At 44.6% G+C, this 23,401-nt stretch overlaps 1 protein-coding gene across 6 annotated transcripts in view; it reads right to left on the bottom strand.

Annotated features, from left to right (window-relative positions):
- Positions 1-381: 381 nt before the first annotated feature.
- NOLC1 (nucleolar and coiled-body phosphoprotein 1) overlaps positions 382-23,401 on the bottom strand; it is a 539,002-nt gene continuing 515,982 nt past the window's right edge. For all 6 annotated transcript variants that reach the window (XM_086922145.1, XM_086922146.1, XM_086922147.1 and 3 more), the window contains one exon: positions 382-652. In XM_086922145.1, the coding sequence (XP_086778271.1) occupies positions 494-652 (159 nt within the window). In that variant the 3' untranslated portion in view covers positions 382-493. The remainder of the gene's footprint in view (positions 653-23,401) is intronic.

The raw sequence follows: 23,401 nt of genomic DNA, 5'->3' as shown, positions 1-23,401 counted from the left end.
ATCCGGTAAACAGTGTTTTAGCACAAACAGTGATAAGCCTGATGAAATCGGGCATAAGGAACGTACAAACTAAAATGAGAATAGAAAAATATAACAATGTATCACAAGGTGAATAGTACCTAACATATCCCATCAGGTGGACAGTCATTCAGAGTGCCAACTATTGCACTACCCAGTTGCACACTGATCAGACTCTTTGATGACTGGCGAATGTGTCTCAAGAGGACCACGCTTCAGGAATTTGAATACAAAATGTTTGTAGCAGGGTTTATATACTCATCAGAACATTCAAATTGGAAATACATAGACAATATATGTTTTCATTATTTTAGATCGTCAGCCACATTTTCAAATCACAAATGGAAACTCTAATCACACAGCAGCCATGATTATTCTTTATTGGTAATAACTGGAAACTCATGTGACTAGAAAGACTTTTGACTTCTAAATTACTTCATTACTAAATAAATGTACTGAAATATAAAACAGGAGTTCATTCACTGTCGAATTTAATGGACTTGATGGAGGTTGAAATTTCACCACCACAGTAATTGCCTCGCTTCTTTTTTGTCTTTTCGTGGCGGAAAGATTTTCCTTTTGTGAATTTCAGGACATTGTTGGCCTTTTCCCCCCAATCGCCTTTAGCTCCTTGCTGCAAATTTAAGACAAAAGAAATGTATCTGTAAAAGAACTGCAGAAGTTTAAATATCAACAAATTCATGTTTCAGTACAGTTTTTATAAAACACAATAAGCACTGTTGTCAACAAGTTGCCTGCATTCTGCATAATGAACTGCACGACACCACGATGGCCACAAGCAAGTTGCAAATATACTTCTACCCCCTCCTCCCTTCCCTCCCCTGAAGAATCTCGTCCCAGCCATGTACCCACTCTCAGTAAAAGAAAGATAAACAATTTGCCCCCCTACTTCGCACTTCAGAATCATCCTCAACTAGAACTTCCATGAGAAACAACTTTAATCCTACTCCCTTGACCCCCATTTCCTGTCCTCCACACAGCATCAACAGATGGAACATGACTGTATCAAGACCTCTTACCGCACATCTAGAAACCTTCAAAACGCTATCCTTGAGATCAAAACCATCCTACATCTTGCGAAAAAAGCACTTACTACACTAAAATATCTCCAAAACTCGCTAAAGACAGCTGACAACGTGGCAAAGACTATCCCCCTGCCTCTAGACAATCGATTATTGCGCATGCGCAATCGCTCGAACTCTATTACAGACCAGGAACTGCAATCTCTGTTACAGATGTACGAACCTCCACCCAACCATATCATTGATAAAGAAGAATTCCCTATCCACCTAGTCTCCATTAACCCTTGTAGAACATCACATCCTATCCATAGAGGAATAAATCGGAATAATCTTTACTCTATAACCCCAATTCAAGATAACCAGGAGCCTAGTCCAAAGAATCCCCTAAACCAGATCTCCTGCCTTCTACTAAATTGCCGTTCAGCCACTAAACACGCCTTTGACATTGTTGACCTCATCCTTAACATGAATATGGACATAATCATCATCACGGAAACATGGCTCAAGGAATCATCCTCTCCATGCCTTGACCTTCTGGCCCCCTCAGACTTCAACATCATTAGACTGGACAGACCTCACAAAATAGGCGGTGGCTTAGCCTGCATACATTACTCTGACCTCACAGTCTCAAAATTTCATGCGGAACCCCTCCTCCTGGGCAAAACATATCTTTCACAGAACAACTCATGGAAATCATCACGGCAAACTCGTCCCCTCACTCTAATGACATTCTCCTGGGTGACTTCAATCTACACTGGGAGAACAATCTGGACAAACAGGTCATCGCCCTTAAATCCTTCCTCGCGGACCAAGGAAGGGTCGTGGTCCAAGCTATCTCAGAGCCACTCACTCAAAAACTAGATTGGCTCATCTCCAAACTAAAGACTATTGAGTTGATCTCGATTACCCCTTGTGACTGGTCAGACCATCACATTATCACTTTTCAAATCCCCTCTTGTAACAAGAAAATCCTCCCACAACAAATTAAACCTAAGCAATGGATAAGAGACACTAAGAACTATCTCCCTATCCCTCACACAATCATTGAATCCTACCCCCTCACCGCCTCATTCACACGGCTCATCACCCCCCAACATCTCCTCTGCTCCCTCTTCCCATCTCCCTGATTCACCCCAAATTTTACCACCTTCTTCTCCCCTCATTCCCCCAACCCTCCTTTCACCCCTTCCAGACTTACCATCCTCCTCTCCTCCCTCCAACCTCATTACCCCCTCCCTCCCTTCGCCCTCTGTCACTCACCCCCCGGTAACCCCCCTTTCCAATATTACACTCTCTGCTACGCACCTCCCTTCCTATGACTCCAATGCCACCCCATCTCCGATCTCTCCTCGTCCCCTCACCCCACTCTCATGCAACCCCCATTCTTCTCTAACTGCTCCCACACCTCCTCAAACATTACCCCTCTCTCTCACCCCCTTACTATCCTCAAGTACACACAATCTTCCATCTACGCCAATTCCTACTGCCCCCACGCCACTTCCACTAAACTGCTCGCCCAATAGTAATACCTCTCCCACATCCACCTCCTATACACTCCCACTCTCCAATAAAGATCCTCCCCCTCAACCTAATCTAATCCACACCTCAACACCCCCTTACAGCGAACCTCTCCTTTCATCCCTTGTTGCAGAACTCTCCTCACTCAGAAGCGCTATCTCTCTCCTAACTAAAGCCATCGCCTCTACTCATATCTTTTCTCCGACCCCCTCACAATACACCCTATCCCCACTCATTTACACCAATCCCAATCCCAACTCTTCAACCCTCTACCCCCCTAACGTGATTAGTAACATCAACACTCCTCCGCTCACTAACAGCTCCTCCACCAGTTCCACACCTGATCAACCTTCCTCAATCATTCCAATCCATAATGCCATCACGCCCCACTATCCTCAACTGGATATGTGCCTAACAACTTCAGAACTTATAACTTCCACGAACTTACCTTCCGCTCCCTGTTCACTCTCTTCCACTAAGCCACTTCTTCTTCAATCTACTTCCACTATGCACCCCACTCATCAATCTACTATCCCAGTTCTCCTAGGTACAAGCAGACTCCCCCTTCTTACTAAATCCCCTAGACCTCCCCAACTTCTGAGACCTATCCCCTCTCATCAATCTACTATCCCAGTTCTCCTAGGTACAAGCGGACTCCCCCTTCTCACGAAATCCCCTAGACCTACCCAGCACTTGAGACCTATCCCTCCCTGTCCCTCAACACAACAACCTGAGCCCTCTCCCCTACATTGCATGTTGATCAACTGCCGATCCGCCTCCTGCCACTGCCACGCCACGGAGATTGCAGAAATGATTCTCAGCGAAAACATCGACATAGCATTCCTAACTGAAACCTGGCTTACCGCCCACTCCACTCAGATCCTCGACTTGCTTATTCCCCCAGGTTACTCAATCATCAAGAAAGATAGAATCAAGCAAACAGGAGGAGGACTTGCACTAATTTTTAAAACTGAACATAACATCACGCTTGTCGAGCCACAAGACCCTTCATCCTTTGAATACCTTTGCGCAGATCTCTTTATTCACGACTCCCCCACCACTCGGCTGCACACCATCTACCACCCCCCTGGAAATTGTATCTCTTTTACTGAAGAGATGTCTGACCTCATTATCCAATCATCTCTATCACACTCTAATAATATCTTCCTTGGTGACTACAACGTCCACTGGAATAAAATTGATGACCCTGCTATCATCACTTTTAAGAATACCATGGACATCATCAACATGACCCAACTCTGCCATTCCCCCACTCACAACAAAGGTTCCACCCTAGATGCTATCATAACTAGCAATGATCTAGCCTCCCTCTCTAGTATACTTCCTATCGACTGGTCTGACCATTACCTCGTCCTCTTCAACGTGAACAGACCCACGAATCACCCCACCCCCATCAACACCCTACCTAAGAAACCCACACGCAACCTTCACCATATCCCTCTTGATGAACTGGAATCCACAATTAAAACCTGCTTACTACGCCCCCCTCTCTCGGACAGTACTAATGACCTAACCAACCATTATAATAACTCTATTCTCCACGCCCTTGACGGAATTGCCCCAATTAAACTCAAACAACAAAAAAACAACCCTCCCAAATCCTGGTTCAACTCTGAACTTAATAATGAAAGAAGATCCCTAAGACAATCTGAACGTGTTTGGAGATATTATCCCACCGATGACAATCTTACCCTCCTCAGAACTGCCAAAGCCCAATACAAAAAACACATCTACAATAAAAAAGCCTCCTTTCTCCGGTCACAACTTGACCAAGCTAAAAATCGACCTTGAGAACTCTTTAGCATTGTTGAAAAACAAACCTCCACTGGCCCTCCTAAAATCTCAACCTCTATTGACAAATGCGAAGAAATCGCCAGCTTTTTTAGTAACAAAGTCAATAAGATAGAACTATCCTTCTCCTCCCTCCCCCTCTCTCTCCAACCCTCCCACATTCAACACACCCTCCCCAACACCCCTATGTCTCTTTCGTCAACTCTTCCCACTCTCCTCGACCCATCTCTAACCCTTCCGGCTTTCGCGCATCCAGACCTCTCTCCAAATGGACTCATACCTAAAAACAATGCTTCTTGGAGTGAATTTAGTCCAGTTTCAGTGTCTTCGATCATTAACATCATGACTAAACTCAAACCTTCCTCCCATTCCAAAGATCCTCTTCCAGCCCATTTGGTCCAAGACCTCAAATCTACCACTGCCCCTATTTGGACCAATATCATCAACTCCTCCCTTGCCACTGGTTGCGTCCCAGCCTCCCTTCAGCTTGGTCAAATCTCTCCCATCCTGAAAAACTGCTCTGCAGACCCAAACGACCTTAACAACTTACGCCCTATCTCTAACCTTCCTTTCCTCTCTAAAGCCCTAGAAAAATGTGTCCTATCACAACTTGAGAACCATATCCTTGACTTCAATCTCCTTGATGTTTTTCAATCAGGATTCAGAAAAGGTTGTAGTACAGAAACTGCAATGTTAAATATCACAGATGACATTCATCGCTCCCTTGACAAAAGTAAATCCTCACTACTGATCCTCCTTGACCTCTCGGCGGCATTTGATACTGTCCATCATCCCACCCTTCTAAACACCCTCAAAGTTCGATTTGGCTTGGAAGGCACTGTACACAAATGGTTCTGCTCATTCATTCAAAACAGATCACAGCAAATCAAGCTTAGCCACTTCCTTTCTAATCCTCAACCTGTCTCACTCGGGGTCCCTCAAGGATCCATCCTTTCCCCAACCCTTTTCAACCTTTTCATGGAACCACTCACCCTCATTCTCAAACAAGCTAATATAAGTTACCACCTCTACGCCGACGATACCCAATTATACTACAAGATCAAATCCCACAACGACATCCTTCACCTAAACGACACCCTGACTAAAGTACAAGCCTGGTTCCATCTCAACCATCTCAAACTGAACCCAAAAAAACAGAAATCATTCTTTTCACCCCCAAAAACAATACCCTTCCCATCCAAAACTGGATCGATGAAATCAAAGCTCTCAATTGCTCCCTCTCCACCTCTAACTCTGTTAAATCCCTTGGCATTAGCATCGACCAGAATCTCAACCTCATCCCCCACATTAAAAATGCCGCCAAAAGTGCTCTTTTCACCCTTCTCCACCTCAAGAAAATCAAACCTTTCATTCCAGCTGATGATTTCAAAATTGTTGTCTAATCGCTAGTCCTCTCCAGGATTGACTATGGTAACGCCACCCTTGCCGGCACCCCTAATACCCATCTTGCACTGATTAAATCTGTCCTCAATCTAGCTGCCCAACTTATCTCTGACTGTAAAAGATTTGACTACATATCGCCCGTCCTAAAAAATCTTAATTGGCTCCCAATTGAAGGAAGATCCTCTTACAAGATTGCCTGTATCACCCACAAAGCTCTTCACCAAAACCCCCCCGTCTACCTTGCAACAAAACTAGATAAAGCAGGCTGCACCAGGTCCCTGAAAAGCACTGACTGCCTTCTCCTGATCCCACCCAGACTTAAATGTCAAAAAACTCAATCCAGTGCATTCTCTGGTAATGCTCCTACCATTTGGAACTCACTCCCCAAAGACCTTCGCTGCAACCCCTCTTACTCTCTTTTCAAAACAGAACTCAAACTACTTCTCCACAACAAATATTGGGGTACTAGCATCCACTCTTTCTACTCTTGTACCCCCACCTTGTCTGAATCCAACATTATCTCCCCTGCTAATTGTTTTGCATATTTTTAATTTTTATCTGTCTCTCACTCCCCCCTTATCATATACTCATTGCAATACTGTATCCCGTTGCTAATTCTGCATATATTGCTATTTTATCTTATTGTGTCTAACTCTGTTGTAAAGCGCTCTGATACTCCAGGGTCCAGCAGCGCTATATAAAACCTTTGAAATAAATAAATAAATAAATAAATGTGAGAAGGCTCTATCCCTCCCAACAACTTAGGTGACGTCACTGCCCTCACTGATCACTATAACTCCACGATGACCAGAATATTCGACCAAGCCGCACCGCCAAAACTCAAAAGAATCCCCGACAAGGACAAAAACTCATGGTTCAGTGAAGCCCTGAATGAGGAGAGACGCAAACTCAGATCAACTGAACGGAAATGGAGGTCTCAGCCCTCCCCTCCCAAATTGAAAATACTCTGAAAAGCAAGAAAATCATACAACAAAAGTATTCCAAGATCAAAAAAAGACTTCTTCAAATCCGAACTAGATAAGGCCAAAAATAGACCTAAACTCTTGGAAATTCAGAATCAACGATCGAACAAACTGGCCAAATCTGCACTCTTAACATCAGCCTCTCAGTTAAGCAGTGACAAATTTTCCTCATTCTTCGCGGCGAAAACTAATGCCCTACAACTAGAACTCAAAATAGCTGTGACCAATTTAGCCACCCCCAAGGTCAGTCAAGCTAATAACTTGGTACTAAACAAGCGTTCTCTTACCAAAAACAATTCTAACTGGTCCAACTTCAAATGCGATATTGATGATATCTTAAAATTTTTAACATCTACTAAACTCAACAACCACTTCAATAATCCTGTCCCAGCAAAATGCCTGCCCCACATCTATCATGGCATAGCCCCTCTTTAGACCAAGATCATTAATGCCTCGCTCCCACAAGGTCACATCCCTGACTGCCTAAAATCTGGTGAAGTTACGCCTATCCTAAAAAAAACGACAGCTAGTAACTCCGACCCCCAACAACTTCCGACCAATAACCAACATCCCTATGCTAGCAAAGGTCCTGGAAAAATGTGTTCAACAAGAACTGAACTCACACATCACAAATCTTAACCTACTGAACGTACACCAATCGGGCTTCAGACCTGGCCATAGCACTGCAACAACCATCCTACATATAGTAGATGACGCCCTCTCAGCTCTTGACCGCAATGAAACATGCCTGCTAGTTTTGCTTGACCTCTCCTCAGCCTTTGATACGGTCAACAATGACAAACTGCTAAGAAGACTAGAAGACAGGATGGGCTTTTCTGGCTCAGTCTTCCTATGGTTCAAATCCTTTCTGGAGAATAGAACACATTCATTCATGACCAACAAGATTCTCTCTCCATCCTCACCTAACCTGCTAGTAGTAGATCAAGGCTCTACCTTGTCTCCTACTCTATTCAATTTATATGTTGAACCTCTCACTGACATAGTACAGCAGGCAAGCATCTCCTACCACATGTACGCGGATGACACCCAACTTTACATCAAAATCACTGCCATGAAAGAGATAAAGTTAATGAATCTAGCTCTTAAAAAAACATACAATGGCTAACGACCAACTTCCTCAAGTTAAGTGCTCAAAAAACAGAATTTTTCTTAATTCCCCCCCAACCCCGCAACAACTCCCAAGAAGCAAAGGAATGGACCAAAATGATCACCGCCTTGAATTGCACCCCATTGTTGGTGGACTCCACAATATCACTTGGGGTCACACTAGATAAGAATCTCAACATGCAAGCTCACATTAACTTGATGGCTAAAAATGCCAGCTTTTACCTCAATTATCTAAAAAAAATGAAGCCATGTATCGAGATCGCTGACCTCAAAACTGCAGTTCAGGCCTTAGTCATCTCAAGGCTGGAGTACGGTTGTTCCACCCTATCTGGACTTCCCAAAACATCTACCGCACCCCTAAAAGCCTGTCTCAACGCTGCAGCTAGACTTATTTCAGGATCAAGGAAATTCAACCACATATCGCCACACCTGAAGGCACTAAACTGGCTACCCTATGAAGCCGTATTCTTTTAAAGATTGCTTGTATTACTCATGAGGCGTTACACCACGATACCCGCAGTTCCTAGCCCAAAAACGTACGCTATCTGGGGGAAACAGACATTCCAGGAGCACAGATAACCTACTCCTGAAACCCACAGGGTTCAACAAGACAAACCTCCAACAGAGCGTTTTCGGGAAAGGCGCCAAGTATCTGGAACTCGCTGCCACCATTCATCAGAACAATTACCTCAACGTTCCTCTTCAAAAAGGAAGCAAAATCATTCCTGATGAGCAAACTCCTACCGTAAATTCATCACAAATCCCAAGACAGCTGCAAACTCTAGTGCGAAGATAAGTCCTTTTCAATCACAGAGCTGTTCCATTCTCTGCATCTGTACCCCGAACTTTATTATGTCTCTGTTGTTACTTATTTTACGTTGTATTGATCTATGATATTGGAAACAAATGCTTCTTTTATTTCCCTGCTCACTTTGTAAAACGCTATGTTACTGTAAAACGCTATGTTACCCTATCTTGGGTCTGGTTCGCGCTATAGAAAACTCTAAAAATAAATAAAGGGATGGAGCAGGGCTGCATCTTCCTAAATTGGCACATTTAAAAAAAATCCTAAACCCTTGATTCTATGCTCATCTGACAGAGAATGATCAACAGTCAACATAACAAATTTTACAAATGGAAGTAAACCAAATTAGAGTGATCTAGCTGACAGCACATGCGTATAACAGCATGGTTAAACCAAAGTAACCTAAAGACAGATTGGCTGCATGACAAGTCAATATTGATAACAGATGTTGGGCAAACAACATGAAAAGCTCAAGATCTTGTGACAAATAGCCAGTGTGCTTTTTACTTCACAATCCAAAGAATGGCAGCTAGTTATTATCATCATCACCCTTCTATTTGGAGGATAGGAATTCAAATCCCAGCGATGCCAACCAGCTCAGCCTTTTATCATTAAAACTTTAAGAGCTCAGTAAATTGAGTACCGCTGCTTGGGCGTTTAAGAAAGGCAGAACTGAGTTATGACGCACTATAAATAAAACAAGCTGTATCAACTTATCCGATTACTAGTATTGTTGGGGGAAAAAACTGCATTAAGTTGTATTTTCCAACACGAATTTACCCCAATAGTAGCTGTTAGCGATTAAGACCATAAAAATAAATTACATTTCCAAGATATTTTAATCCAAGAAGCTTAATCCGGGCAGTTTCTTTTTAGTAAATGTAATTTCCTGAATGCATAGTTTTAAATGTCTTTAAAAAAATGTATCAACATTATTGATCTCACACTTTTTGGGAATGTGAAACTACAAGAACCTTTCTGGATTTCATGTATCTATACACAACCTTAATCTAAGCTACAGGTGCTTCTACAAAATTCCCAAATGAAATGTAGCTCTACTACCCAATGACTGATAAGAAACAAAATGCCCAATCCCAGCAGGACAACCTGAGGCTAAAGAAGCGCCACTTTGGTAAATTCCCAAAATGCAGACAAACTTATTTCTTGATAAAAAGGCTTAAACACTAGAAAAGGGAGCTTAGGGGACATAAAATAGATAAAAGATAAAATGGATGAAAAATTAAGAGTAATCAAATGTAAAGGTATACTTTGACGCGGGCATTGAGAAACAGAGATGCTAGCGAAGAGTCGAGGCCAGAAACACTGAATCATAGGCAGGAGTGAAGCCACCTGATATGCAGATGTGCCTATCTCCTGTGACAGGAAAACCTCAAAAACTAAACAAGGAAACAACAAGTTTTTGCCTTTCAAATTCATCCATTTGGGTGATGTGGATAGCTGTGGTAGTTGGGCTCCGGTTTGGCTCACACCCTAACATTTTTGAAAACTAAACACACAGGAGAGTCAAAGGTAGTCTGACGTGCGTGCATCTCTCTCAATTTTCTTATCCATAATGTGCTGCTACGTTTCGCTAAAATCACAGCGTTTCCTAACATTTCTGGGAGGGAAAGGTCCTGATTCTGCAAAGATTCACATAATTACAACCACCCAGCATTCCAAAACCTCTTCCCATAAAAATAGTACCTATGTGTGAGTCGGCCTATCGTCTGTGACCAGAAAGACACCGAAATGCAATAAGGAAACAAAGATTTTGCCTTTCAAATTCACTCATTCTGGTGATGTGAGTAGCTGTATTATTTGGGTTTTGGTTCAGCGTGCATGCACTCAGGGAAACTTACCAACCTTATATGTTTCTGAAGAACAAGTTACTGAGCTTCATTAACACTTTTTCTTATATAGACTATCTAACCGCAGATGTTTCACCTTAGAATATTTCCCAGGCGCATGAACGCAAATTCACCAAAATGCCAGAGGTAGTGGAAGTGACATCACACTTCCTTTGACCTTCAATTTCACTCACAGACACATGCTTCCACATACACATGCATTCACACTTTTTTAATCTGTTTATTAATTTGAAACTTAAACATACCTATCAATTAAAACAGAGAAGCATATCTGCTTGTCACTACTCTGTAAAACATACATAAAAGTGATCACATCGGCGTTCCAGGAATTGTACAGGTGTTACCAGCAATCTGCCTATCTCAGACATTTATGCAATATTACAAGTCATCTCTTTGTCTATCTTAATGAAAATCCAAGTAGCTTCTGCGCTGTTACTCCAACCTGCCCTCAAGCTCATGACTTAGTCTTTTGCTAACATTACCTTCAGCATAGCAATGAGTCTAACAATCATCTGTGGCTTATTCTACATTTAAATACAATTATTAATTCAAGTCCTCTGGGTTGGGTACTATCGCCTCTCTTGTTGTTTCAAAACTGCGTACAAACCCTCCACATTTTTGGGTCGACCCTGAGGTGGAAGAGGTTCGTTATATAGTTCAGTTTGTGATTACAGTACACAATGTCTTTATCCCAGTTGGCTTTAGTCGGGACCGGGCCTCTGGACCACCTCATTGCAACCCGGCGTTTTGCTAGCATCATTCCCATATCCACTGGCTTTCTAACCACTTTTGCCAGGCACTTTGAGTAGCCCAGAAATGCGAGTAATGGCTCCGGGGTTAGCGTGATTCGAATTATTTCACCTAATTTCCTGAATATTAGTTTCCAATAGTTGTCTATCTCCGGGCAAAGCCAGGCCAAGTGTAGAAACCCTGAATGGGTAGCTCTACTTCTTTCACGCACTGCAGAGTCCCGCAGCCCATATCGGTGAAGTCGTAATCTAGGGTATATTAAACCCTGTTGAGGAATTTAAATTGGATTAACCTATGTCGCCCATTTAGCGAGACTCACTTTATGGTCTGGAAGCAGTATCTCCATACACAGTCACCAAGATTCTCCCCAATTTCGCTCTAGTTTAGTGTAATAGTTTTTATGGTAGTCCAATGTGATGCTGTATATGTTTGAGACTACCTTTGTTGGCGAAGCATGTTTAAAACCAGGTTGCCATTTCCGGCGGTTCTGTCATCTCGTCTCCTAACACCTCCTTCAGTTTGTGTCGCACCCTATGGAAGTGAAATTGTGCCAATGTTGTGCTTGCGTGCCCTTCAACCTCTATCTCATCCCACCTACGCGCCCTACCTTCTGTGAACAGATCTCCAATGGTGTTAATATTCATTGACTTTAGAGCATGAATTACTCATTTTTCCCTACATATCGGTAGCCAGCTACACCAGTCTATTGGAGTGAGTGGGGAGTAAACTATGGCTCCCGCCTGCTGTTTAAACAGATAGTGCCAGGCGCAAGTGGGAGCATTCACTGAGTCTAATACTCCTGTAATTCGTATGGGAGCTTGAAATAGTATTGCCGGGAGAGTGGAGGGAGCTGCCACCTTTTTATCTATCTGCAAGCGAGGAAGTCCCATTGTCTCAAGTATCCAGTGGTATGCATGCAAACTTTGTTCAGATCTGTGATACAGGTCCAGATCTGGGGCACCCAATCCCCCCAATGGAATATGGCAATGTGAGTACCTCCCACTTGACTCTAGCTTGCTTCTCCGCCCAGGCTAGTCTGACCAGTGGCGATTTAACTTTCTTGAAAAAATATCCCAGGAGTACCAAATGAAAATTTGTGTGTAAAAATAAAAACCTTGGTAGTATTACAATTTTCATGAGTAATAGTCGTCCCATCAAAGACAGGGGTAGGCTCTATATTTTTTTCCAGCTTACCTACTGCAGTCCCATAGTTTTCTTTAAATACAACTATGGAATCAGTGTGCACTTTTACACCCAGAAACCTCACTGGCTCCGTAGTCCATTGCAACGGGTAATCAAGTTCAATAGGTTCCACTGCTGGGGTCAGTGGAAAGATAATTGACTTGGTCCAATTGAACTTAAGCCCATACAGTTCTCCATATCTCTCGGAACACTGATGACAAATTAGTTTCTGGGTCTCATATACAGGAGTGTGTCATCAGCGTAAGTGGATATAATTAAGTTATAACCTGGAAACCTTATCAGTCTAGGATTGTGGTATTCCCGGAGCACACGCCAAGGGCTCTGCCACCAAAGCATATGAAAAAGCAGCGAGGGAGGGCATCCCTGTTGTGTAGTTATCTTAATAGGGGCAGTTACCATATCTCCAATCTGACCTCTGGCTGCAGGCATGTTATACAGGACTTCTATCAATTGCAAAAATATCACCTAGTCCCATTTTTCTCAACACGTGTTTCATAAATGCCCATTCTACCGAGTCAAATGCCTTCGCTACGTCTAAGAATACTGCTGTCACCTTACTCTCTGGCCTGATGTGCTGCATGGCCCTGAACACTCCTCAGATTATATGTCAAACTATGCCCTGGCACGAATCCTGCCTGCTCTGGACCAACCAGCTTCGGCACCAGAGGCGCCATGCGATTAGCTAAGATTTTTGCAAACAACTTCGTATCAACATTAAGGAGAGAGAGAGGTTTATATGATGAACAGTCGTTGAAGGGCTTTCCAGGCTTTAAAATAGTGACTATCAAGGCTTCCCTCGTGAGGTGGCATCTGTCCTTCCTCACTCATCTCTTCAACCATTGATATTAAATGCGGGATTAGTTGCGCTTTGAATGCTTTGTAAAAAGAAACCGCCAGCCTGTCTTGCCCTGGAGCACTTCCTGCTCGCATTGTTTTTAGCGCAGTCAGTAGTTCGTCTAGAGGCCTTATTAGATACTCCCTATATTCATCAGTCAGCCATTGAAGTTTCATATATTCTAGATATTGTCCAGCTCTTCCTCCTAGACCGTGGCTCTAGAGTTGTATCGTTTTGAGCAATTGTCACAATTCCGCCACCACATGGGAGGGACAAGAGCATATGAGAGGCTGGTGGTCCATGCCTCCTGAACCAAGTCCTTTCCTATCTTTCCAGCCAGATGACCGGTGTACGGACCAAACAACCCCACAGGATGAGGTGGCCACCTAGTAGGAGCTCTAGCAAAGAGCTCCGGGGTTTGGGGATTACCAAATTGGTTAAAATCTCTAGAAAATCCCTGCCATCCACCCACCAACCACCGACCACTCGACTAACAGAACAACAAGGAACAAAATGATATTCAAGTTGAGCTTACCCGGAGACTATTGAGGACTGATCTGCACGATTTCACCAGCACCCATCCGACGAGACTCGGAAGACTTGGTCCGGCCCTGAAAGTGTCCACTAGGAGACAGCTGAGGAAATCGGGCCGGAGAGCTGCAAACTTCCCATCGTGAGCACCATTAGATAGAGGACACTGCCTTCGCGTGACTGCCGATTTTGGGACTGAGATCAGGATATCGATGTCGGGACCCCCACCGCCATGATGGGAGCTACTTCACGGGCACCGGAGGACGGATGGAGAGCGGAGGCTCAGATACCGTGTCGTGAGCAAGACAACGCGGAGCCAGCCCCGGAGTGAACAGTTCTCCGACCCACCTCCGACTGCAAACAAACTGGCTGGCCGTCCGGAGCACCGTTCGTCAGAGGACCTTGCACGGCCTTCGCGAGATTGCCGACTTGGCCCCGTGGTAGATATTCTCAGACCCCCCACTGCCTGCGCCGTTCCGGCGCCAGGGAGCCCGATTTGTGGAGCATGAGGACCGGCGATGAGAGGGCGTGTAAGAGGACCGCCGGGTGAAATGCCGAGGATCGCTGCTGCTCGGAAGAGACAGCGACGCAATGCCCCATGAGACTGCTGTTCTCACAAGAAGCTGCATAATACCAGCCACATACCTACACGAGCCCACATGCGGCTGGGAGAAGTATCTCAGGAGCGCTGAAGGTAGGACTGAGCAAGAATCGATCGATACGGGGCAGAGAGGGAGCCTGGTGAATCAGGGCCCGGCCTGCCTGACCTTAAAATGGCGGCCGCTGCTGACACTCAGATCTAAACAAATAGATAGTGGCAAATGAAAGAGGACAAGTAATGGAAACAGAGGAGGGCACCCAGACATCAGATAAGCCCACTGGTAAAAAGACGGCCATCTTGAAATGACTACTTACAAAGAAAGAATGAAAGGAGAAAGAACATTGAACTGAAAAGCTAATAACACATCTTTAACCATAGTGTACAGGCCTTATGAAATCCTCTCAAAACAGGGAGAAGTCATACACGCTCCACATTCTAGATTTGAGAAGAGATCTAATTCAATAACAGGCAGACTGCTTCATCAAACTGGACAAAGGGTAGCTAGCAGAGCAGACAAATAGTTTTGGAACCATTAGCAGTCAAGTAGAGAAGAGAAACCACAAGGTATCAACGAGGAGCAAACACGGACGAAAGCTTCTTAGAGCCAGGAGGCATGAATGCTCATGACATAAAATATCCAATCAATTTATCCAAAAATGCAGCCAAAAAATTCAAACACAACATCATGAGGAAAAACCCGGACACGCTGATCTCTGACCCCTACTTTAGCATAGATAAAGGCATTATAGTAAATGACTTGATATTCTTCACAAGAAAAACTGCTAAATGGCGCAATGCCATTACAAGAATGCTCATCACAAAAACTATAAACAATATCCCACATGGCACAAAACTTAAGATCACACCGTCACCAAGATGTAGAGCGGACCTATGCATAACCATATATAAAAACGGAATAGTGCTTATGCAAGCAGCCAACAGCGAATTAGATGAATTCGACATGTTCTCGACCTTAAAAGAATCAGTAGAGAAATCAAGATGTCAACTACACCAGACCTCACAAGAAGACACTCCAGACACCAACAATACTACCACCAGAGATGTCACATGAACTGGAGACCCTCAGGATCAATCTACACAATTAGGAGACAAAATTGGAATAGGAATGACAATATCTGGGGAGGACACAGAAAGAACAGAGATGTCTACACGACATGCAAGCCGCAACCAGGAGCTGTTCCAAAGGGTAGAATTGACGCCGCTCCCCAATGAAGCGACATCTCAGACATCTCATTCGAGTAGGCCGCTCAATGATAACCTGGAAAAAAATAAGTTAGAAGATATCAACTATTCCTTACCCCACTCTAGTACAACACAAGTGACATCTAGAGCCATACCCCCAAAAGTATTCCTAATATCACAAAACATAGATATCACATCCCACATCGAAAATAGAAATGGAATAGACAACCGAACCGATGACAAAAAGAAAAGGATCCCGGCAAAAAGAACAGATCAAAAACACAGAAAAGCAAAGCGCATATCCCGAAAAGAGAGAGTAATCATTCCTAAGAGGTCACTCCAAAATCAGGAGATATCAAAGAGCTTCAGACACTAATTGGCAACATGGCACAAGACACACTAAGCACTCTACAAGTGATGGAAAAGCTACTTGAAATGACGGTAAGCACTCATTCCAAAGTCGTACATATCCAAGATCTAGTACACTCATCTCAAAGAAAGAGCAATGAGACGGCCATGCCATTATCACAAAGAAAGAGCAATGAGACGGCCATGCCATTAGCTAGTAGGCACAACCGACCAGATAGGACTAGTGATTACTTGTCGGAAGAAGAAACCCTTGCCTTACTCCGAACATATGAGACATCAGACCGCACTAGAGGGGAGGAAATTAAAACAGAACCGATCGACCCTAATAGAACATCCAGACAGAATGAAAGAAAACACAACCATAACAATCTACAACATGTCCAGCTAATAACAGAATCGCAAAATCCGAACCTTAGTAGCTCAGGGAAACCTCTGATATGCCTTCTACTCAATTGTCGGTCTGCAACAAAAGATGCATCAGACATAGCGGACCTCATCGTCAGCAAGGAAATTGACTTGACAATCCTTACAGAAACGTGGCTGTCAGAGTCCTCGTCTCCAATCATGGATCTCTTAGTACCCCCTCAGTACAACATTGTGAGACTAGATAGACTAAAAAAGACAGGAGGTGGCATAGCCTGCATTCACCGATCGGATATAGAGGTCAACCAAATACAATCCGACCCACCAGAATCCTATGAATATCTAGGTCTCATTATAAGATCGGCAGACAATCAAAGGTGCAACCTACATGCGCTTTAACACCCACCAGGAGATAACGCCACGTTCATAGATCAGTTAATGGAGATCATAACAGACAATTCTAACACCAACGCCAATAACATATTCCTAGGTGATTTTAATTTACAATGGGACGACTGCAATGACAAACAGGTCAACGCTCTCAAAGACTTCCTAACTGAGCTAAACCTCACCCAAGCATGCACGCAACCTACACACTCGAAAGGAGCTACGTTAGACTGGATAATATCAAGAAACAAAGATACTTCAATCTTCTCAATAGCGCCGTGTGACTGGTCAGGTCACTATGCCATAACTTTCATGATTCCCACAGTGAAAAAGAGCAAGACCACACAACCCATCAAACTTAAAAAATGGTCTTGAGATACAAGAGAGTCAAATATTGATCTATTAGTAGAAAGCTGTGAGAGGGACCTAAATCCACCTAATAACCTTCAGAATGTGAATGATCTAACATATCACTACACTACATCAGTAGCGAATATTGTCAACACCACCATGCCACTAAAACTGAAAAGAGTCACAGAGAAGATAAACCATCCATGGTTTAATGGGACACTGAATGATGACAGGCGAAAACTGAGAATGACTGCAAGAAAATGGAGGCAACACCCATCATCCCCCGAACTGAAATCCCTCATAAAAATCAGAAACGAATACAACAAAAAGATCCTCAACTCCAAAAAATAATTTATAAGATCAGAATTGGATAACGCCAAAAACAGACCACGGAAACTATTCGAAATCTTAAAGCAACAATCCAATAAGCTAGCCAAATCTACCCAAGAGACTACGAAAACGAAAATAAGCTGTGAAGAATTCGCAACAGTTTTCACTGAAAAGGCCAACACGCTTGAAAGAGAACTCAAAAGCGCAGCTGACAACCTCCCCAACCAACCACCATCAACGATCGACACTCGATCGAAAACGGCCGATAATAGTACAAAAAACAAGGCACTTGGGATACCTTCAAATTATATGACCAAAATACCATCACCAAAACACTCTCCGATATCAAACCTAACAACCACTACAACGACCCACTCCCGTCAAAATGCCTAAAAGAAATCAGCCATATTGTGATTCCAATTTGGACCAAAATAATAAATGCCTCGTTATCCCAAGGGATCCTCCAAGATTGCCTAAAAACAGGTCAAGTCGTCCCCATCATCAAAAAACCTACTGCGGACCCGGCGGATCCTAATAACTTTCGCCCGGTGACCAATATTCCATTACTGGCCAAACTAATCGAGAAGTGTGTGCAAGATCAACTGAGCCGACATCACCAACTTCTCCCTCCTAGACGACTACCAATCAGGATTCAGAACAGGACATAGCACGGAAACAGTGATTTTTCATATCGTCGATGACGCACTACAGACCCTAGACCAAAATCGAGCATGCCTACTGATCCTCCTGGACCTATCTTCTGCATCTGACACGGTAAATCACGAAGCATTACTGACCAGGCTCAATGACAGGATGGGAATGTCTGGAAATGTGCTGAAATGGTTTGAATCTTTCCTGCAGAACAGAACACAAAGATTCCTGGTCAACCAACTTTCACAATCTTGTCCTAACTCAATTGGAGTCCCCCAAGGATCTACATTATCTCCATCTCTGTTCAACTTGTATGTCGAACCTCTTACAGAAATTCTTCGAAACTCAAAGATATCCTATCACATGTACGAAGATGACACACAAATATATATCAAGATCGCGTCTCTGGAAGGCACATTTCTTGTTTTTATTCTACATGCTGCCACTAAAAAAACTGCCACGCAAAATATGATGCGGGTACTACTCAGAGACTGTAAATAGGCTAAGGCAGGCCTGACCTGAACAAAGCCGGCCTCTCTCAAGATTGGTACCAAATATTTTTGCCTTACGTCCGAATAAAATCCGCAAAACATGATAAAATGCATGGTGTCCTGTGCGGAAAATTTATCACAGTTACAACATGGACCCCCTTCTGGTTTACACCATGATTGGTAGCTGCCTAAGGAAAAGTGAATCAGGTTAAATCTAAATTTGATTAACAAAAGTCTATGAAAAGGCTTGGTTACAATCCTAAGGTATGGCTCCAGTGAGGGAGAAATTAGTAGTGTATAATGCGATCTTACAGTAGATTTTAACAATTCCTGCTCCTCACGAGCCAATCTAGCCCTATCCATAAAATGCTTTTTGATCAAATTGACGTCCTCCCTCCTGATACTGGATGGTAATAAGAAGAGTTCCGGACGACCTAGCTGTGCGAAGGTGTATCTCACATATTCCAGCCAGGGTATATTCTTCGCATGGTCCAGTGACATGACATTGGTCAGGATAGCGTGGTTAAGAGTTAATTCATGATTAAGCCAGGTCTTAACCCAGAATAGTAATGGGGCCAATTTGAGCTTGTCGGTAACATAGTCCAGGCCCACCTCGCAGTGAATTGAGAAGGTGGGGGTGGACTGGGGAACAGACAAGAGGAGTCTCAGAAACCTGTTTTCTGCTCTTTGGATCATATCCTGCGACACATATCCCCATAGGGATGAATCATACATAGCAATTGTGATGCATTTGGTATTGTAGACCTTTAAAATAGCCTCCATGGGCCTGGCCCCCAACCTTTTCGAAAACCCCATAAGGGCATACGTGGCTCTAGCCACAGATATACTCTTGGCCTTAATTTGGGGGCCCCACGAACACTTGTCATCAAAAACAACCCCCAAATAGGGAAAAACTGTAACCCTGGAGACCACCTCACCCTTGCACACAAAAGATTTAGACTTGCACTTATTTCTATGGAGACCTACAACCATTATGTGGGATTTTTTTGCGTTAATTTTTAAATCTAACCGGCCCATAAAGGCGCTGAATAGATCCAACAAATGCTGGAGACCCACTCCAGTGCGGGCTATCAGGACTGATCGTCCGCTTATAGGAGGGCCCGTATCCCTGCATCTCCTACACGCGGAATGTCCCCCTCCACTGCCTCTAGATGGTTTCCCAGGCCATTAATATAGATGGTAAAAAGGAGGGGGGCCAGGATGCAGCCCTGGCGCACTCCTCGCTCCGATTTAAAACGGCTCGTGCACCTTCCCTCCTTGGTGACCCTTACTGTTGCAAACAGCTCCTGATGGAGGGACGCCATAAAGTCTACCAGCGGCTTATCAATCCCGATCTCCAGTAAAATATCCCACAATTTTGCCTTCTTGGCTACCGTATACTTTGAAATTAGCAAAAGCAGATTAGAACACTGGTCCAGGGGGCCTCTCTTCTCTCCGAATCCAAACTGGATGTTTGATAGACCTCCCCTACTCTCGAGGTTATCCCTTAATTTAGACAATAAGACTCTGCCTAGTATCTTAATCGCAGAGTCTAAGAGAGAAATGGGTCTATAACACCCCGGGTCATCACACTGCCCCTTTTTGAAAATTGGTACAAAAGGGGGTGGTGATGGACGGAGCATCTGAATCAATCAAACACTCACACCCAGTCAAAAGATCTGGGTTTAATCCATCACCGTTCTTTAGCCCACTCTGCCACCCCAGTTGAGACATGGCCATATGCAAATCAGTCTGACCCTGTGCCTCATGGGAACAGTCCAGCTCGAACTGCCAAGCCATGCCTTCCCTGATGATTCTGTGGATTTTACTGTATCTTTCGCCTGTATATTGGGTGCTCGGATGGTTTTCTGACCCCCCCCGTCTTATTCTGACTAATAGCCAGAGTGAATGAATGTGGGTTTTGTAGAGCGCATAGTAACCCGTAAGCATCCCAGCGCTAAAACCAAGACAGCAGATTCGGTGTGGAGTTCCGGGAAAGAAGAGGTAGGGAGTTCCACAGTTTGGCCGTGTTCACAGAGAAACGCCGGCCTCCTGTGCGTGCCTTTTTAACTCTATGGACAGTGATAAGGTGTTCGTGGTCCGAACGGAGGCTCCTTGAGGCCTTGTAGGACGTGATTAATTTTTTTAGGATGGGGGGGGGGGGGGGACCCTTGTCCTGTAGCAGTTTGTGCGCCAAACAGAGGGCCTTGAATTTAACTCTCTCTCTTATTGGGAGCCAGTGCAGGAGTTTCAAAGCTGGCTTGGCCGAGGTTCTGGCCGGAGTGTTCGTGAGAAGCCTGGCCGCTGCGTTTTGAATTCGCTGTAGTTTGTTGAGGGTGGCTTCGGGAGCTCCTAAGTAGATGGCGTTACTATAATCTGACAAAAACTCTGATAAATCCCATATGTTACCATCCCACTCCTCTGGTTCCAATCTAAACCAGCCTTAGCAATAGCCAAATGCACCTTTCTCTTGCTAACCCTTCTACTCAGCCTTTTCAACTTATATTGTGCTACATGAACGGCTAACCTTTCAGCCACAAGCTGATAGGTTTCCAACTTATTTTGCAATAATTTATTCGGATATGCCAACATTACGGAAATATTCCTGGATTTCACGAATTGTTTTTCCATTGCTTCACGCTCCTTTTCTAACTGAATACTTTTTTTTTGTGCATTTTTAGGTTTCGCCTGGCGTTCACTGCGCGAGCAGTGTCGCGCAGGCGTAAATTTTTGTTCTCAGTACTGTGGCTTTCACCCGCCTCTCTCTTCCATTGGCTAGCTCCATAAATAGAGGCTAGCCATTGGAAGAAAGATGTGGCAATCCTCCCCGGAGCAGATTCGTGGGCGTTCCAGTGTTTTTTATAAGCTACGCCCCTTTTGTTTACATCATGCAGCGGTGGGCGGTTGTTTTTTTTTTTACGGCATGTTTTTCTCATTTCCAATGTGTCTGTTGCCGGGATGGGCTGCGCGATTTTACTGGTCCTGCCCCACACTGTAGAGCGATGTTCCAAGGTCTCCCGTATTGGCCAATGTCAAATGAGCGCTGGCCGTTATGAAAGAATGGTGGCCCAGTAGCATTTTAGACACACTACAAGGTCATGTCGGCATTTAAGAGTGTTCCGGCGAGCCTGAAAAAACTTCAGACGAACCACGGCCCTCCCTGTCCCCATGAGGCCGAGGGTAATGTGAAAAGTACAGTGGGAGTCACTGCTCCCCAAACAGCTTGCCTTACAAATGGACACAGGCGGCCACAATCCCTAGAGTAAAGGCCTGTCTTACCCCCCTCGCTTATGGGGGCAGCTGCCTCGCAGCGATGATCCTCATGATGCGCGAATGCGCCATTAAATGTTTAGCACCCAATAGGTCTGCTCCACGCGCCATAATTACCTGGGGCTGGAGAGCGGCGTAGGAGGCAGAAACAATTCAGGGGGAGGGGAGAGGGTTGGAGCGCTGTGGTCGCGGCTTAACCCCCCTCTTCCCCATTAGTGGTGTGGTCGTATAGTCTGCACCCACCAGGCTCCCCAGGAACTGCCAAGGGTCGCCGGGGGGTTCATCAGATCCGCCCCCCCCCCGCCCCCACTACCGCTGGCGCACCCCACCTCCCTGTGGACTGCGTTTCACCCGCACGGGTATCCCTGTCCTGGTGGGGGGGCTTGTGCAGTGTTCGTTGGCAAGTGGCTCACAGTGCTCCGGTCGTTTCGCCCCCCCCCCCTCCACAACCTAGTGTCGGGTCAAAGCATTTAGCCAACCCACGCCTGAACGTGTATGCTAATAAGGTGCTCAGGCGAAGCGCTCCAATGCCTGTGGGTTGCCTGAGGGACCCGACCATGGGAGCAGTTATGGCCGCCCGCCGAGGTCACCGCTGGCGGGGGCCGCGGGCAGCTGCAGACCTCACATTGCGGACCCCCCACCTGATGAAATGGTCTCCTCATGTATCAGTTCTGTTCCTATTATGAAGCGCTCTGACACCTTCGGGAAAAGTCTGCGCTATATAAAAACGCATACAATTAATAAATAATGGTGTGGAGGAACTTGGAGTCTTGCAAGGCCTGGGAGCTCCAAACATGTAAATATATTGACTGACAGACCAGGAAATATTTCAACAAAATCCCTACATGTCGCAAATTCACAGCGAACGTTCTAAAGTATGCGGGAACCATCCGATCAGAATGTTAGATTTATGGGCAGACTCAGGGTTTATGTTAAAAACATATTTCAAAGCTTCAAATGGGAATGTACTTTCAGCAGCATCCACCGGGGAGTTAAACATGCGGCACAATTGAGCTTTCAACAACGAGCCCCCGCCGCCCCCCACTGGTGGCTAAAAATGGCTTGTTGTTTGAAGTGGGCAACAGAAGTCAGTTAGTTTGCACCTTCTCGAGCGCACTGATATTCAGCGGGATCTTGTCGCGCTATATAAAATGAATAAATAATGGGATGAGGGTGCCCACCCGCAGGCCATAATTAAAATCCCAATCCGGCCGTGTGCGTGTCTGAGGGTGTTCGCGGGCCCCACTTCTGCAGCCGTTGTTTGATCTTCAGACACTAGTAATATCGAGAGCTTGTCTCACCAGGCAGTCGCCTCTCACGTCCCACATCAGTGTTAGTTTGCACACGCTTTATCCGAATGGCTCTGTTTGTTTGTGCGACTTGGAATGCTTCAAGCGTGGGAATTGTGCAGCACAGTTTCATATTAGCCTTATCTGTTTTGTTCAATGAAAGTCATTATTTTACCTGCTTCAAAAAGTCACTACTAT

Source organism: Lissotriton vulgaris, chromosome 5, assembly GCF_964263255.1.
Source record: "Lissotriton vulgaris chromosome 5, aLisVul1.2, whole genome shotgun sequence".
Classification (NCBI taxonomy): domain Eukaryota; kingdom Metazoa; phylum Chordata; class Amphibia; order Caudata; family Salamandridae; genus Lissotriton; species Lissotriton vulgaris.
Note: the sequence above shows the minus strand (reverse complement) of the source record. Positions and strands in the feature narration are given on the sequence as shown.